The sequence below is a fragment of the Mobula birostris genome, chromosome 14, assembly GCF_030028105.1.
Source record: "Mobula birostris isolate sMobBir1 chromosome 14, sMobBir1.hap1, whole genome shotgun sequence".
In the NCBI taxonomy this organism is placed as follows: domain Eukaryota; kingdom Metazoa; phylum Chordata; class Chondrichthyes; order Myliobatiformes; family Myliobatidae; genus Mobula; species Mobula birostris.
In genome coordinates, this window is record NC_092383.1 from 74,041,502 (window position 1) to 74,059,542 (window position 18,041).

At 39.8% G+C, this 18,041-nt stretch overlaps 1 protein-coding gene across 1 annotated transcript; it reads left to right on the forward strand.

The window, feature by feature from the left end:
• Positions 1-6,264: 6,264 nt before the first annotated feature.
• Positions 6,265-17,453, forward strand: prok1 (prokineticin 1). Its single transcript, XM_072277649.1, has 3 exons — positions 6,265-6,333; positions 14,636-14,761; positions 17,331-17,453. Exons 1-3 carry the CDS (start codon positions 6,265-6,267, stop codon positions 17,451-17,453), a joined length of 318 nt encoding a protein of 105 aa, XP_072133750.1.
• Positions 17,454-18,041: the final 588 nt, after the last annotated feature.

Consider the following 18,041-nt stretch of genomic DNA (forward strand, 5'->3'; position numbering starts at 1 on the left):
AAGAAGACATTGCAAAATTGAATCTATCCTTAATGTGCGGTCCAAATTCACTTCCAGAGAATGGGAACTTATCTTATGATGCGTCAAGGAAACCTTGAAGCAGAATAGCTCTCTAGAGTATGAACAGAATTGGCTAATTTAATTCTGGAAAATGGCTCCTTGTGAAATAGAACCAGGTACACGGAAAGGAGAGGATGTCTTGGATGAGAAATGGCTTCAGCTGGAATGTTAAATGAAGAATTTTGTGTCAAAGTAGGAAAATGCTTACGAGGTGCTTTTCAGTGACATACGGTGAATGCTGTGAAATGGTTGGTCATTGGTTATAATGACTAAGGTTGATAGAAAATGAAGAGGCTGATACATAGAATATGGTAAGGAGATGGATAGATGATCATAGAATGAAAGACTATAACAGAGAAAGATTGAGTTGCATAAAGAAGCAAATTGCATCAAACGTTTGAATTTAAAACGCTATCCTTGCAACTAAATGTGCATCTTATAGCAGAGTCAGAACACAGACCATCACCCAGCCTGCATCAACAGCCTTAAGCAACTACACCTTCATCTGGCTTCTTCTAATGCTTTTGGCATAAGAGATTCCAAGAAGAGTGACTCCCATGAATAATCCCTCTACTTGGTTTCCTTTGGATCCCAGTAGATGTTCAACACCTCATTGGAATTATTTTGCTCCAATCTGTTGAGTCCATTGTTGGACCCTGATGCTATTGCGATACGAAGTTTCTTCAGAAATTAAGCATAAAACTTGTGGCTTAGGGCATTTTATTGAATTACAAGAGCAAAAGAAAAAGAAGAGTCGAAGGAGCCAAGAAAAGATCAGACTTACGAGGAAACACATTCAAACTAGAGATAACAAAATTCCATTGATAACAATTAACCTATAAAATAGGCAGATTCAAGTGGCGTGACACCAGCTACTAAAAACTAAGAAGTTTCCAGAAAAATACAGCAACAACTCTACTGTAGTTACTAGAAATTTCACTAATCAATTATATATACAATATATATAGGTGATTATATAAAAATACAAGCAAGCTTAGGAGAGTTAAACTACGAGAAAAATAACAATTCTATACCCCAACCTGACACCCTTTGCTGGGAAGTGAATGGATCTATAAGGTCTTTGATGACTTTACTGAAATGCACAAAACAGACCCACAATTGAGTAGAAACATTAATATTTGCGAGCTCCCTTCAGGCAAATTAGCAATGATATTTTCAAGGCATCAATCCCTTCTTAATGACACAATGATATTTACCAACCATTTACATTGGCAATACTTTCAAAGAGGAACTGAGTGAAGAATGAAACAAGACAGAAAACAGAAACAATGAGCAGGTCAGGCAACAGCTGTAGAAAGACAAAGCATGAATGTCATTTGAAATGACAAACAGTCTTTGATCTGAAGCTTTAACTCTCATCATCAATGCTGCCTAGTTTCTCTTTTTTCAGAATTTCAGCATTTAAGGACTCTTGATTTTTATTGATAAGGACAGTGTATTGAATTTCTATTACACGCGCGCGTGCACACACACACACACACACACACACACACACACACACACACACACACACACACACACACACCCAAATATCCTTCAAGTTGAGTCAGACCTATCATGCAGAGTTGCATGTGGACCTTGTGACATCAATAAAAGTTACCAGCAATGGGGAATGTAGTAAAAACTAATTCCTGATGATACTCTCCTCAGACCTTAATCTTACTTTTATCAGTAGTCGGCAATGTAACTTCATTGGATATGTGAATAGGAAAGAGGAGTTAGAATGCATGGTAATTATGGGAAAGATTGAAGGGAAGAAAGCAAGAGGAAGACAAAGACAAATGATGATGGAGACAACAGCCAGAGAACTGGAAATGAATACCAATGAATTGATCCATTTGACCTGAAACAGGAGTGTGTGGGCCATGGCAGTCAAAGCTCAAACTGGGCACAGCACCGGATGATGATGATGATCAGTAGTCGGCAAATCTCCACTTAGTCACAGGCTCCGCAAGCACTGAGGACATCAAGGGCTATGATCAACTTATTTAATCTTCCAAAGTGGAGATTGTTTCCTTGATGATTCTCTTTATCTCTAATGAATCCTCATCCCGCTCCTTCTCTGGATATACACGACATATAATCTCTGTGACCCATTTCCCAATTGATGACGGTATCACCACTCTCCAACTTAACTTACTTTGATCAGTATGGTACTCCTATTTGATCGACTTCTAACCTCCTTGTCTGCACCCACTCCATCCGCTCCTCTGCTCTACACCATCCATCCTGCCATCATTAACACCCACTTCATTAGGAAGGCAGGTTCAGTTTGCTTAATGACCCAGGAGTTAAAGTGTCTGGGACCAGGAGCACTGGGAAAGCCTGGCTAAATCGTTGCAAAACAATTCTATATCTACAACTAAATCTGATTTAAAATAACAAGAGGAAAGGGAAAGTAATTACAGTTCAATTAAGGAGCTAAAGGAAATTATTGTAAAAGAATGTTTTATAATGACTAGTGCAGGTAAAATTGTTTAATTAAATTGGTTCCAAGAGTGTAAAATCCAGTTCAATTTGACCTGCACATTTACAAATCTTTCAGTGTTTTAAAGGCCAACTATCTGTTGTACTAATAAAAATTCTTATAAAATATTTTTTATTTATATTACACAATGAACTGACAGTTCTCTGAGCATGATATTTAATGATTCTTAATTTATTGAGAAATTAGTTTAGCGTTAATATCAAGGCAGGTAGGCAAAAGATAATTACAGGCTTAAATTGGATTTCACTTGTGTTAGAAAGCTAAGGTCGTAAGAAATAGGAGCTGGAGCAGACCACATGGTTTCTCACACTTGCAATGTCATTCAGTATCATGATCGCTCTTCTACCTTAATCCATTCTACTTCTATATATTTATGCTTTATTATCCAAAATACATTGATATCGGTCTAGAATATCACCAGACACTAAACTTCTGTAACCTCCGTTCAAGTATCTGTATCAAAGATTCATAATTCTCTCAGTGAAGTAATCTTATTTCTCTGATCTGAATGGCTGATGTTTTATCCTGAAGCACTGATTTCTAGTTCTAGAGCCTCTAATCAATGGATACTTTCAGCATTTATCCTGTCTATCTCTCTCAGAATTGTTTAATCTCAATGCTATGGTGTAGATTTTCCTGTAGTCTTGAATACACTGCTGGGTAGTATATTTATGCCATTAAGGAGAATTCTTCTCTGCTTCCCATCTTTATGCTTGGGATTTGAAAAACAAATTAGACAGTCTTCAAAGCACTACCAGCAAGATTAGGATATTTATCCCTCTCCCTGGATCCATGCCTCTGTTCAAGCCTAGTTTATCACCGTAGATCCCCCCCACCCAAGTTTAATCTGTGGGTTCACGCTGATTCAGTCCTCAGGTGGGACAGGAATGTCACATCACAGAGTTGGCTGAGAAAAATATACTTGAGAACTGTATTCCACTAAATGAGCAGAGATGGATACAGGAATTGTAGGAATAAGACCATAGTAATGCATGCATTACTAAATGACAATAAAAGAGGACTGCGTGTCCTCATAATCTAATCTAATCTAATCTAATAAAACATACGAGCTGAATCAGGCCATTCAGCCCATTGAGTCTGCTCTGCCATTCCATCATGGCTCTTTTATGTTATCCCTCTCAAACCCTTTGTCCTGCCGTCTCCCCATAATATTTGACACCCTGATTAATCAAGAACCTATCAACCTCTGTCTCAAATATACCCAATGACATGGCCTCCACAGCCGTCTGCGGCAATGAATTCCACTGATTCACCATCCTCTGGCTAAAGAAATTTTTCCTCATCTCTGTTCTAAATGGATGTCCCTCTATTCTGAAGCTGTGCCCTCTGGTCGTAGACTCTCCCACTACAGGAAACTCTACACATCCACTCTATCTAGGCTTTTCAATATTTGATAGGTCTCATTCTTCTAAACTCCAGAATGTGTGGGCCCAGAGCCATCAATCGCTCCTCATAAGTTGACTTTTTTCCATTCCTGGGATCATTCTTGTAAACCTCCTCTTATCTTATCTTAGATGAGGACCCAAATCTGCTCACAGTACTCCAAGTGTACTCTGAGAAATTCTGTATAAAGCCTCAGCATTACATTCTTGTTTTTGTATTCTCGCACATATACAATGTATCATGCTGCTTAGTCAGGTGTGCACAATAAATGTCCAGATCCTGTTAGGATTTTACTTCTTCTGTCAAAACTCTGACAGAGAACCACCATTATAGCAAACTCAGAATCTCTGTTTGAAAGGAAAAGATACTGAATGGCCTATAGATGAAAAGTGAGATAGCCAAACTAAACAAATAACTTTTTCAAGGAAACTGCAGAGATGCAGCAGGCTCTATGGCATTGCAGTATTGCTATTTTAAAAAAAGAGCTAAAGAGAGAAATACAGATGCAGATCAAAGCTGAGGAAGGAAGAAAGGAAGAGAGAGGAGAGCAAGAGAGAGGAAGTAAGGCAGGGGGAGAGAGAGAGAGATTATGTGGCAGTGAGCTCTACGACCTTAGCATGGTCTAGGTATAAAGAATTCTTCTGAATTTGCTCTCATTTTCTTGGTGACTATTTCGTATTGATCAACCCTGTGTCATTCTTTGTGCCTAATCAATGTACAGAAATTTTAAAGTTCTCTATTAACTGACTGTTCTGTATTTGCTTTTCAGGGGAACAAAAAAGAGATCCAGCCTATTCATTATTTGAAAGGTATAGTTTTACATTCTTGATACCAACTCATGTAGATCCTCTTCTCTCTCTAATACTTCCCAGAGTAACACCAAGTTTGAGAAAGTATTAACACCAAGCGTCGAGACGATTCTCCCAGGTAGTAGTACTAAGTGCTCTACATACACACATTATGGTATAGTTTACAGAATTTTTGAACTTTATTCCATTGACTTTGGAGGATGAATTCCAGAAGTAGAGTTTAAGATACTGATACAACTATGTGGTTGATGAGTTATAACTAGGCAACAGTGTGAGGCAGGCTTTGGGTAGGGTGCCACAGGAACCTTGGTCCTGCAATGATATTTAAAAGCTATCAAATTTATTCTAAATAGTTAAAGAAAAAACTTGCTAACATTTTATTATTAGTTATTCAGGTCCCAATGCAGAGTTTTGACCCGAAATTTTGGTAATTCTTTTCCTCCCAGAGATATTGCATGACATGGTAAGCTCCATCAGCAGGTTCGTTATTGTTTCAGATTCCAGCATTTACACTCTCTTCTGGTTTTGTCCCCCTTATGTACGCTTTCAGTCTGTGGACAATTTTGCAGTTTTACACTCTTTGATAATTTATTTTCATCTTTCCTCTTTGGCTTCCAGATTACTTTTCTGACTTGCAATTTCTTTGGGTTTTAGCTTGACATTCTCTCCCTATCATGGATTTACTTGGGGTATCTACTTTTCCTTCCTTGTATGTATGTGGTTATGATTTATGTGTCCAGTTTTTACAGAATATGTATCGTAATGGGCTGCTGAACAACTTTTAAGCCCATCCATTATTCTTCAATGTCATTAATTGCTGATATTTTGTTTTATTTTCCTAAGTTCTCTTCTCATGTCCTCAAAACCGATATATTGCCCTGAAGTCCTTTATATCTGCATAATCTAAGGTGTAGCGAGATTGTCATAGTTTTCAAAAGTCAAGAAAGGAGTGAAACTAAGGAGAAGGAGTCAGATAAAGAGGAAAGTACTGAAAGGGAGAGAGATGGGGGTACAGAGAGAAAGAAAAAATAGAGAAAGAAAGAGTGAGAAAAACAAAGAAAAAATACAAAAACTGAGTTAGAAACTGGTGGATCTATCGACAGATATAGAAAGAAAAGAAGAAAATGAAATAGAGAAAAAAAGAGACAGAAAAAGAATGTAGTATAAGAATGAAGGAGAGCAAGCAAAAGGTAGTGAAAGGACAATAAGAACTGAAACAGGTAGAAAGAAAGGAAAATGAAATAGGAAAAGAGAAACTGAGATGAAGCAAATGATAGAAAGAGAAAGGCTGTGATGGACATCCTTCACTATCAGGTTGTTACAGCTTCAGCAGATTTCAGGAGCAGGGACTGAAGTGGGAGGGCACAGTTCCTGGAGATCACTGTCTGATTCAGAGGTATCGTGCAATCCAGCTCTACAGATTGACTGAGCCAGGCACGCAACACTGTTCAGACAAAGCTCTTCACATCGTTGGGATTCAGTATGAAAATTCTGCTCCTCCTAACTTTCCTGCTTTTGCTAAATTTCAGCCAAAGTATTGTTATTACAGGGGTAAGTCTACTTTGTTCACAAAACAATTATAACAGAGAATAAATTATTGTATAGCAAATTAATTAATTTGTATATTTGTGATTTAGGAAAAATAACTGCAGTTTATTAAATAAGGCTTATAATAAAATTATTATACAATTTGCTAGTATTTTCTGGAGTCCTTTTTCAATTCTGCAGTCAGATCATTTATATTTGTTAAATAATAATCCCATTGAACATCATAATTAGCTGCTGATGCCAGCCTTTTTGTGAAATTGTGATTAGCTTTAAAAAGGTATCTTTAAAAAAGTTGTGTGTGGTTTCAGAACTTGATGGGTGTGAGAAGAATTATACCTTAAGTTTGTGCAAATGGATCGCTTAAAAGATAAATTATATATGTTCAGTGAAGAATTTAACAACCTATACTCTTGAAAGGGAAGTGCAGCAATGTTACCAGGTTTCAAAGGTCTACTGACGTGATGCAAATTCAAAACAGACGACACCAGTAACATTAATCCACCTGTTCCATCTTTAGATGCTGATACTGTGTTTACAATATTCATTGGAAATAAATTAGAAATTCTTCAAAATATTACTTAACAGTTGCTTACAGAAGAGTAATGGTTTATAAATTAATTTCAGAATGCTGCTGTTTTGGAATTTTACTTCCATATATTTCAAATGGTCTTTGCTCCTGAAATGTGAATGTCTCTTAGCCACATTGCAGTGTTAGCTTGAATCCTTCTTTCTACAAGTGTGATCTCATTCTCTTTGAACAATCAGCTGTCAAGGGTCAGAAATGTGGCAGTGCAGATGTTGAAACTCAAGCCAGACTTAAACAGTATTTACCAAAGCAGGTGCCAGGCAGGAGCTGACCAGGGGAGCGAATGATCTGTAAAAGTAAGAAGGGTTTAAAAAAAAAGATCAAAAACACTGGCAGTCCAAGATGAATTCAGGAAATACCAGCAGCTGCAGTGGAGGGTGTGAATTTAACCAAGAAAAGACAGGTGAGAGTCTGAGGTGGACATCCTTTGTGAAATGACAGCCTAAGCGAAACAATGGATAAAAATGAACAAAGTTATTCCATCTACTGTCATTCTAATTTCATAATTCTGGCAACAAATATTGACCGTGTGAGAAAGAGAGAGAAAATGAGACAGAAAGCATAGATTGTGTTTGACTGGGAGAAGGCATAGACATAGAGGCAGTGGGTCTGTGGATTTTGTGTGTTGTGTGATTTTCCCTGAGGGTACACGCATGCTTGTTTGTATGTATCTGTGTGCATGTTCGAGTGTGCACAGGTATGTCAATGCATGCATCTGTGTGTATGGGTTGTCACAGAGGCATGTGGCAGTACAGATTGGGAATGAATATCAGTGTGTTGAAATCTATGTCTCTGTGTGTGGATATATTCTACAAGTATCTAGAAGTGTGTTGGTGTGTGTGTATGAATGCTTGTGATATCTGTGTGTTTTTGAGAGAGGGAGAAAACAGTGAGATAGTCAGAGAGATTGAGTTAGATGAGAGTATATGTATGCTTAAGAGACAGAACAGAGAAAAGAAGGATAGACATATTTAGGAGGAGCAATATTAAATTGCTGTCATCCAGGGCAACTGAATTATCTCAAAAATCACTACTGTCTTTCCCCTTGTCTGCTCCATATTGTTTAATATCATTTTATATAAATGCTGCAAGTTATAATCTATGAAATAATATTGTGTAAGTTACAACACAGGAACAATTCAACTCATTCTGACTCAATGTAAGAATCATCTCAAGTAGGAGTCAAATTTATATGGTAGTTCTGGGGCCACACATGGGTCTGACTGGTAAAGGAGGGTAAAGTTCATTCTGTGAAGACATTTGATGACCTTTTATATTAACACAGTAATCCTTCATTCACAGTCCTTAGCCTTGTATTCCAGATCCTCCTCCTCCCCTCTTCTATTCCTCACTGTGGCCCATCCCCTCTCACCTGCCTATCAACTCCCCCTGGGTCCCCTCTTCCTCCCCTTTCTCCTATGGTCCACTCCCCTCTCCTATTAGATTCCTTCCTCTCCAGCCTTTTACCTTTCCCACCCACCTGGCTTCACCTATCAGCCTTTAGCTATCTTCTTCCCCCCACCCCCACACCTTTTTATTCTGGTGTCTTCCCGCTTCCTTTCCAGTTCTGAAGAGGAGTCTCAGCCTGAAGCATTTACTGTTTATTCATTTCCAGAGATGTTGCCTGACCTGCTGAGTTCCTCCAGCAGTTTGTGTATGTTGCTTTGGATTTTTAGCATCTGCAGAATTTCGCATAGTTGTTTCCAGATGTTGAGGGACAATCTCAGCTGGTCCCTCAACATCACCTCTTTAGAAAAGAGAGCACAGTAGCATCTCCACGTCCTGAGGAGATTGAGGTTTTCCCTCCCCTCCCCCATTCAAACCAATTTTTACCGGAGCACCATTGAGAGTGTACTGACCAGCTGCGTCACTATATGGTAAAGGGTTTGCAAAACATCTGACTGCAAGACCCTACAAGGGTTTGCAAAGACTGATGAGAGAATCATTGGCGTCTCTCTTCCACCCATCCAAGATACTTACCAGGAGCATTGCATACACATCACCCTTAGCATTGGCAGTGATACCTCCCATTTGTCCAACAATCTTTTTACTCTCGTACCATCTGGCAGGAGGTACAGGCATTAAGACATGAACTGTTAGGATGGGAAACTGCTTCTTCCCCCAGGCTGTGAAACTATTGAACACCCGCTACCACCAGGCCTCGCCACATATGCAGTGCAGGTTTACTTCTTAACTTGTGATGTAAATGCACCCTATTATTTGTTAATTTATTTGTGGTAATATCACTTTATGTGTTGTGTGTGAGGTAAATGTATTGTGTTGTGTGCCTTGGTCTGGAAGAATATTGTTTCATTTGGTGGTATATTGTATGGGCACGTGGCCAAGTGGTTAAGGCGTTCGACTAGCGATCTGAAGGTCATGAGTTTGAGCCCCAGCGTGTTGTGTCCTTGAGCAAGGCACTTAATCACACAGTGCTCTGCGACGACACTGGTGCCAAGCTGTATGGGTCCTAATGCCCTTCCCTTGGACAACATTGGTGTCGTGGAGAGGGGAGACTTGCAGCATGGGCAACTGCCAGTCTCCCATACAACCTTGCCCAGGCCTGCGCCTTGGAGAGTGAAGACTTTCCAGGTGCAGATCTATGGTCTCGCGAGACTAACGGATGCCTTTATTTATATGTGTATATGGTTGAAATGATAATAAACTTGATCTTGAACTTAAATTTGAACCTGAACTTGAACCTATTGCATAAAAATTAAAATTCTATGTGCTGCGGTGTGAATTTAAACTCATGTCTCAATATCAGTGTTCTTGGCCTCTGTATGCTAATTCTGTTACTGGAGTTCTATTTTTCAAACACCTAAAATCCAGCTCCCTACATATGTCTCTGAGAAGATGTAGAAACAAAGAACACTAAATAAATTCTTGAGGGAGGACTTGTCAGTCAGCAAGCATCTACTCTATGTCTTCTTTGCTTCCTGCCAAAACAAAAATCCTTATCCATCCAAGTTCATTTAATTTCATTGGCTTCCATCTTTTGAACAAACCTTCAAATTGGCATTTTACAAGTTTTCTGCAAATAGAAGCATGACCATAGATTATATTGCATTTCTTCAGCTATCTTCTTAGGCTATGGCGTTAATTTGGTCTGACACTATTTGCCTTTAGCAAAGGCATGTAAACTATCTTCGATTTACACATGGCTTTCCAAATTAAAGTTTATTTTACTGATAGTTTATAGTTTCTGATATGTTTCTCAACACATAGATCTCTGGAATTATTCCCAATCTAAATGCGCTTTGAAAATTCCTCAGTGAATTCTCTGTTATTTCTGCTTTTTCCTCTCCACCAGTCTACAAGGACCCCATCCAGAATATGCTAATCAGTACTGCTAACTGTTTATTAATCTTCACAAACTGTCAAACTCCTGTCCATAACTTCCCTTTCCTTTTTCAGTACAGCCTTCACATTACCTGTTTAATATTACAACCATTTACTGTTTAATATTACAATCATTTAATGTTACAACTATTTACTTTCTTTCAATGTGGTGATTTATGTAGGCTTGCACCTTTTCCCTTGCTAGCATTGTAAGCTATATTTCCTGGAAACTCACTCTTAATTGGCAACCATGATGTGGTTGTCAAGATAGTGTGGTTCAAAGGTAGTCATAGCTGAAGGGTTGTAGTGGGGATGAGCTCCCACTGCTAAACAAATGCTCTTCATGGTGTGCATTTCAAACAGCCTCTGACAACCAAGTCCAATTCCTGGTCTTCACGTGTGGAATAGTTCTTATGCCCGGCGGAGCTGTTCTCACTGACAGGAGAAGGGGCAAAGGCGGGCCACTGAGCCTTAAAACCAGTTGCTCCGGGCAGATGGGGCTCATTAACCATGGAATCCCACTGCATGGGCAACAGACAGATCTCCATATCAACTCTGCCCTGGCTTATGCCCTGGAAAGGCCACTTCCAGTGACTACCAGAGGCGCAGTATCCATGGTTGACCACGACCGACGAATCCCACACAAAAATGTGGTACATGGTAGAAGCTGTCCTTTCAATGGAAGTAAGTTTTGGAAGTGTAGTACAAACCACAGGCATATTTCCAGGCATATATGCTCTCTAAATATTTTACATTTCAATGTACTGTTGCATGTTAATAATTTTTCATAACTGAATGTTGGCTCCAATATTAAGTTCAGTTCCCTCTCTTTTCCAAGACTTTCTGGTTATTAACTAAATTTTGCTTCTCACCAATGATTGGATCTCAGGAGCATGAGTAGGCCATTGTCTTAACTCTGCTAACATCTCTGGACTGTCCCCGAACTTCTTCGTCATAATATCCCCTTACTCTGCTAATCTCCAAACTCCTTATGACATTTACCATATTATTTCTCTCTTTGTTTCATTCTTCCTTTTATTTATTTTGCAAGACAAATGACCAGTTTTTGACTCCCTTTTCAATTATTATTGCCCTTTGGCCCTTTTAAGGAATAAACCTTAAATGGTACGGTTTTTCCTACAAGTGATCTGAAACTACTTTGTATTTGTATCCAGGGAATCCTAGACCACTAGATCATGACAATGAGTCCTAACTCACTCATAAACCCCACCCATCCAAAATTAGGGATGATGATTGAAAAGCCAAATCTAAGACACATTTCCCCTCCTGTATTATCCTTCCCATTACATTTTTCCCTGTTAGCTTAGGGCTTTTTCTACTCTAGCATTTGTTATTTGTGTAAAAATATCCTATTTAGTTATATAATGTTAACCTTAATAAATTCTGTCACCTCAGGCCTCTTCATCCTTCTCTATCAAAGTTGAACATTTGGTGATCAATATATATTATTGCTATCTCTGACCTTGAATAGGCTAAACCTTTAAAGCAACTGTGTTTCAGCCGATGTGACAATTTATAGCTGAAGGTGACTGGCACTGGAAAAACGTGAGAACAACAACTACTGAGGTCAGTGCGGGAGTCAGTGTAAAAGGTGGGCAATACTAGGAACAGGTAGGAAAAAGTCAATTTCTCCCTCTTTGTCAAACAATTTCTAAGTTCATTTTGATAGCCTTTACCTGAAACTCCAAAATAAGATGGCAGGAGGTGAAATGGTCCCCCACCATTCCAAAGGTTGAACAGTTTATTCATACACACACTTTCACTTTAACTAGAGATCTTTGTAAACTTCATTGTTACCGAAAGGACATTAACACGTGCATGAAATTTAATATCCATCTTTTTTTTCAGTTTTGCTATTTTCCTCAATCACCATTGCAATGTTTGTGATACTGCTAATTCCTCTTCAATGTATTTTGCTCTCCCTTGTGATCTCGTCAGTGTTTCTTTCAGCTACTTTCTGGTTTCCCAATCCCTGCTGGATATCTTTAAACTCTACCAAACAACAGTTGCTAACGGTGGTCCCAGTTCTGTTCAGGTGTAACTCGTCCATCTTGAATATGCATCACCTCCCACAGGACAAGTGCCGGTGTTCCAGGAATATGAAGCATTGCCTCCTACACCAGCCTTGTATTTAACTGCGTCATTTTCTATACGAGTTTACAGAGGACACTGAGAATTATCCTGTAAGGGACAGAAAGACATCATTGTTACTAGCTCAGAAGACTGCGAGGCTATTGGTCATTGGACATAATCATCTCCTCTATTGAACTTAATTGCACTGAATGTCAAGAGGAAATGTCCAGCAAATAAGCAATAATCTCACTTATATGATTCTAGCAACTGAAGCTGAATTTCTCCTCTGCTCAAAGTAATTAAAGATATATTTTTGTCCTGTTCTTCAAACTATTGAAAGTCTTTGTACACTTTCAATACTGCTGTCAATCTAAACTACAATTTTGATTTTCCCTTTCATTTCAAATAATATTCCTTATATTATAATATTCCATCTCATACACCACACAATATCAAGCACAAAACAATACATGCACGGAGTCCAGAAGAGGAGCATGATGATGATTCCGGGAACAAAGGGGTTAACATATGAGGAGTGTTTGGCGGGTTTGGGCCTGTACTCGCTGAAATTTAGAAGAATGCGTGGGGATCTCATTGAAACCTCGAATGTTGAAAGGACTAGAAAGGGTGGATATGCAGAGGATGTTTCCTGTGGTGGGGGTATCCAGAACTAAAAATTGAGGGGTGAGCTTTTAGAACAGAGGTAAGGAGGAATTTTTTTTAAGCCATAGAGTAGTGAATTTGTGGAATGCTCTGCCACAGACTGCGGCGGAGGCCAAGTCCGCAGGTATATTTATGGCGGTCAGGGCATCAAAGGATATGGCAAGAAGGCAGGTGTATGGGGATGAGTGGGATCTGGGATCAGCCATGATGGAATGGGGGAGCAGACACAATGGGTTGAATGGCCTAATTCTGCTCCTATATCTTATAGTCTTATTGTGAAATGAGATATAAGGAAATTCATGCCATGTGATCTTATATAGAATGCAAGAACATACTTGAGTTAAAGATCTGTTTATCTGAAAATTAAATAGATTTCTTGTAGAAAATGGAATTTTGGGATCGAGTGTCTGAACCATGGCATGCGTACTTTCTCAGGAGAAACAGGAGATGTTGTGTCTATGATTCCTTACAGCTATGTTTCAATCCCAAGCTCAGGTACTGTCCATGTGAAGTCTGCATTTTCTCTTTGTAGCCCCATGGGTCGCTTCCAAGTGTTCCCATTTCCTCCCACATCCCAAAAACATGTAGGTTGGTAGATTAATTGGGCTCTGTAAATTGCCCCAAGTGTATAGGAGGATGGCAGAACCTGGAGAGAGTTGAGATCGCAGGCAGTATAAAATATGGGATTAATGTAAATGGATGATTTTAACGATCAGAATGGAGTTGATGGACCGAAGGGCCTGTTTCTGTGATCTACCTCTCTCTGACTATGACAACTCACCAAGGTAGGCTCTACTTACCTCATGTCTGAGCTATTTTGTACATCAAATGATAGAAAACCAGTTATATGATTGGACAAAAACTCTAGCATCATATGGCCACCAGGATGTTCAAAGGCAGGTCAGCACACACCAGGGGAAAGAGTTCTCATCTGCTCACTGGCAATGGAAAAATGATCAAGGGTCAACCACTGAGATCAGAGCAGAAGTTAATAGAAATGGACAGCAATGCTGGGAAGCAATAAGATGTCATAGAGTCATATAGTGGTCCAGAAACAGGGCTTTTGGCCCAAACGATCCATAACAACTGAGACTCCCATAAAAGCTAGTCACAACGTGAAAGATGATTTTTTTTTCTTTCTTTGCTTACCAATTGCTGTGTAATTACTATGTTCTTCTTGACAATCTCAACCTGAGATCCAACATTAGATGACAGATGAAAATCTCTCAACCCCCGCCCCCCAAGTGCACACATATTCACATCAGTGATGAATGGGTCATCTTTGCAGATCATCTGAAGGGACAAAGGGACAGCTGAATTCAAGCAAACACCTTTGGGAGAAGTGTGGAGGGGGGAAACTTACGAGAGAAAGATAGAGGCAAGGGTAAGGTAGAAACATACAGTAAATGTCAAGGGAGTGAAAGTGGTTTGGATTTAGAAACTGGTGCAGGGACGCAGAATCTGACAGAATGTTCAGGCACACTGAGTTTAAAGTTAACTCATATGAAAGAGGGAATCAATATTCCAAATGTCACTATTTGATAAGTTTTGACAGTCCTTTGTGCAATGCTTACCCGTAATCGGGCGTTGTACTGTAACTGTACCTCTCTCTCTTCACAGGCTTGTGATCGGGATGTACAGTGCGGCCCGGGTTCCTGCTGTGCTGTCAGTCTATGGCTACGTGGACTGCGAATGTGCACTCCACAGGGACAGGAAGGAGATAAGTGTCATCCCTTCAGTCACAAGGTTGGATTCTGCTGTTCTACCTCATTAATGATGCATTAGGGTCAACAAAGTCCAGTCCAAGTCCAATGTGAGGAGGAGATGGAGGCAGAAGGGGAAGAGAATGAAGGACAACCATGAACTGTATCACTGAACCTCACTATCTAAGATAATGTTACAATTAGCCATATTGTTCTGAGCCAGGACCCTGTTCCTGAACTGTGACTGGGGCATTATTGAACTACAAGGATCACGTTAATTGCATTAATCCACTGACCTGAATTTTCTTGCCCATTTAGTACACAGTTTCTCTATGATGGTTTCAATATAGAAACCACTCCTCACCCACATTGCAGTTTCAGTAGTTAAAGAAGCCTTTTCCCACAGCTATCTTATGCCAGACTTTACTATTTCCATAGCAGCTTTGCAACACTGACTTGTATTTGTTTCTTGAGAATTGGGGCAGTTTTTCTATGCCATACCGTCAGAGCTTAGGTGGGACAAATCCCAAACAAGAGAAAATCTGCAGATGCTGGAAATCCGAGCAACACACACAAAATGCTGGAGGAACTCAGCAGGTCAGGCAGCACCTCGAAAAACAGTACAGTCAACGTTTTGGGCTGAAACCCTTTGGTGGGATAAATTCTTTGGCTTTTTGTTTATAAATAAAACTACACAATAACCCATTCCTTGTGATATTTATATAACTTTTCTCTTAGCCTAAGGACATCCCAAAATATGCTACAGGCAACACTTTTGAAATACAGTCAGTAGTGCCATAACATAGGAAATAGCTTGGACATAGAAAAATTCTACAAACAGCATTGATTTCAATGACCGAACTATCTGCTTTCAGTGTTGTGAGTTCAGGGATAAACTTGGTCAGGGCAAAGGTTAGAACTATAATTGAATTCTGAAAAAAACATTCTTTGGTTAAAAACTTTTATAAAAAACATGATCTCCAATAGTGCAAATTCCCATGTACATTCTAATAGATTTTCCGTCAGAATATATCCAAAATAATTTTATTTAATTTTATTTAGAGACACAGAATGGTAACAAGCCTTTTCAGCCCAACAAGTCTTCTCAGCTAGTAATATTTCATGCCTGTTTGCCCTTCTAATTTCATTTTAAATAACCTTCCTGCACCTTCTATACCCCTGAAGGAACTCTCCTGTTTCCAGCTCTTCATATCAGCATTATCTTCCTTTTTTAATTTATTTAGTACTTGACAACCAGGTTTCCCTTGTATTTGCTGTCCATACCTTTCACTTTAATGGCCCTAAACCATCCTGAACCATCATCATTTCACATTTCACTGACTCTCGCTTATCTGGTTAGACCTCCCTGCAAGTCACTGTTCTTAGTCTACTTTTGCCAGGTTCTGTCTTGTGATATTGAAATCAAATTTCATCTGTTTCAGGGCCTTCATTTCCAGTCAATTCTTATCCATCTCCATAACCATCTTTAAATTTATGGTCACTGGCTGCAAAATACTCTCCCACTTGCCCAGCCATCCTCTTTACGATTAGGTGCTGCTCTGCACCTTCCCTGTGTACTGCCGAGTAAAACTCTTCTGAAAGCACTTTAAAAATTCCACCTCCTCGTTGACTTTTTGCACTAAAGCGATCCTTGTAAATACTGGAGAAGCTGAAATCCCCTATTGCTGTAACCTTATCACACATACATCTCTCTGCAATTTGTCCATCCCTGTCTCCTACTAACCAGCAGGATGCATGTAGCATACTTGCAGAAGAGAATAAACCCCACAGCCCCCTTACCCCGACAACCATTTTGTTCTTCAGTTCTTATGCAGGGCGCTCTTGGATATCTTCCTTCATTACCTCCATAATACAATCATTAGTGTTCTATAGTTCTTTTACATCTCTCCCATCATGCTTGAAGATTCTATCCCCTGGGCTGTTGAGTTGCCTGTCCTGCTTTCTTTCACCATGTCTCTGTGGTCAGTGCTCTAAGTTCAGAGCCAGTGTACTGGAGCTTAATACCAGGGACATTACCACAGTAAATAAATGGGGTCTTAGTACTACGGTCAATATACTTGGGGCTCAGTACCACGATCAGTATATTAAGGCTCCATATACTGTGACTCAGTATATTAATGATTGATACGTCTGTTTCAGGGGTCAGTACCAGAACCAGTGACAGTGTCATTTGTACTGCCAATCAATACCAGAAGGCACACCATTTCATGCCTCTCCTCTGTCCACCAATTGCCTTCGAATCCTTCTCACTTTATGCTGGCCATCTCGCCTCTCCACCCTCAGCCCTGGTGCAGAGTTTCAACCTGAAACATCAATGATTCCTTTCCTACCACAGATGCTGCTTGACACACTGAGTTCTTCCAGCTATTTGTTACTCCAGATTTCAGCATCTGCAGTCCCTTGTGTCTCCAGACGGTCTTATACTTGGTCTATATGGGAATTGGTCGCAGGATCTGCACCAGGGTTCCTTATGTCTAGGCTCACGTCTGACCGGATGAATACATAGAAGGATTAGTCCCATGAACTGTCTTGCTATGTCTTCTGTTATAACCTAGATTTGTAGCTGACGTTGCCTGTCTTTACCACCACAGGTTCCGTTCTCCGGGAAGAGGCAACACTACACCTGCCCGTGTCTGCCGTATCTGTTGTGCTCCAGGTCTCCGGATGCCAGATTTCGTTGCACCTCCCAGTTTAAACACATGAAGTTCCAGTGAGAAGGTCCAGAACAGCCACAAAAGCGGGGGCTCTGCTATCGGTGACAGGCGCAGTCCCATTATGATATGCAGATATCAGTGGCCTCATCACCTTAAAAGCTCCCTTCTGGTAACTAGGAACAGGTCACTGATCTTCCCTTCCATGAAGACCCAATGGCTTCCAATATAAAGTGTTTTGTCTGTATCAATGCAAAAATTAAGACGCCTTGTATTTATTTGTTCTGCTTCACAGTAGCGGTGAATTCTGAGCACAGTAAATTTTCCCTGCTACAGCCAAAAGCCCATTCATGTACAAAAATCCCTCAGTACTCTCCCACTACACTATACCAGGCCAGGCTTAATATGGACTGATATAACTGTCTTGGGAATTGAGGGTCATGCTGTTAATTTAGTGGTTACATAAATGGGGTTGGAAAACAAGATAAAGAGAATAAAATACAACAATAATAAAGCACCCAGCATGGTTCTTGCTGTTTTATCTGGGGGAACAGAGGAGGTGTTTGGTATTCCAGTCCCTAGAGATCACTGAGCAAGCCATTATTCTACAGGGAAAAGGCCACCATACTGTAATGTGTACTCAGTGGCCAC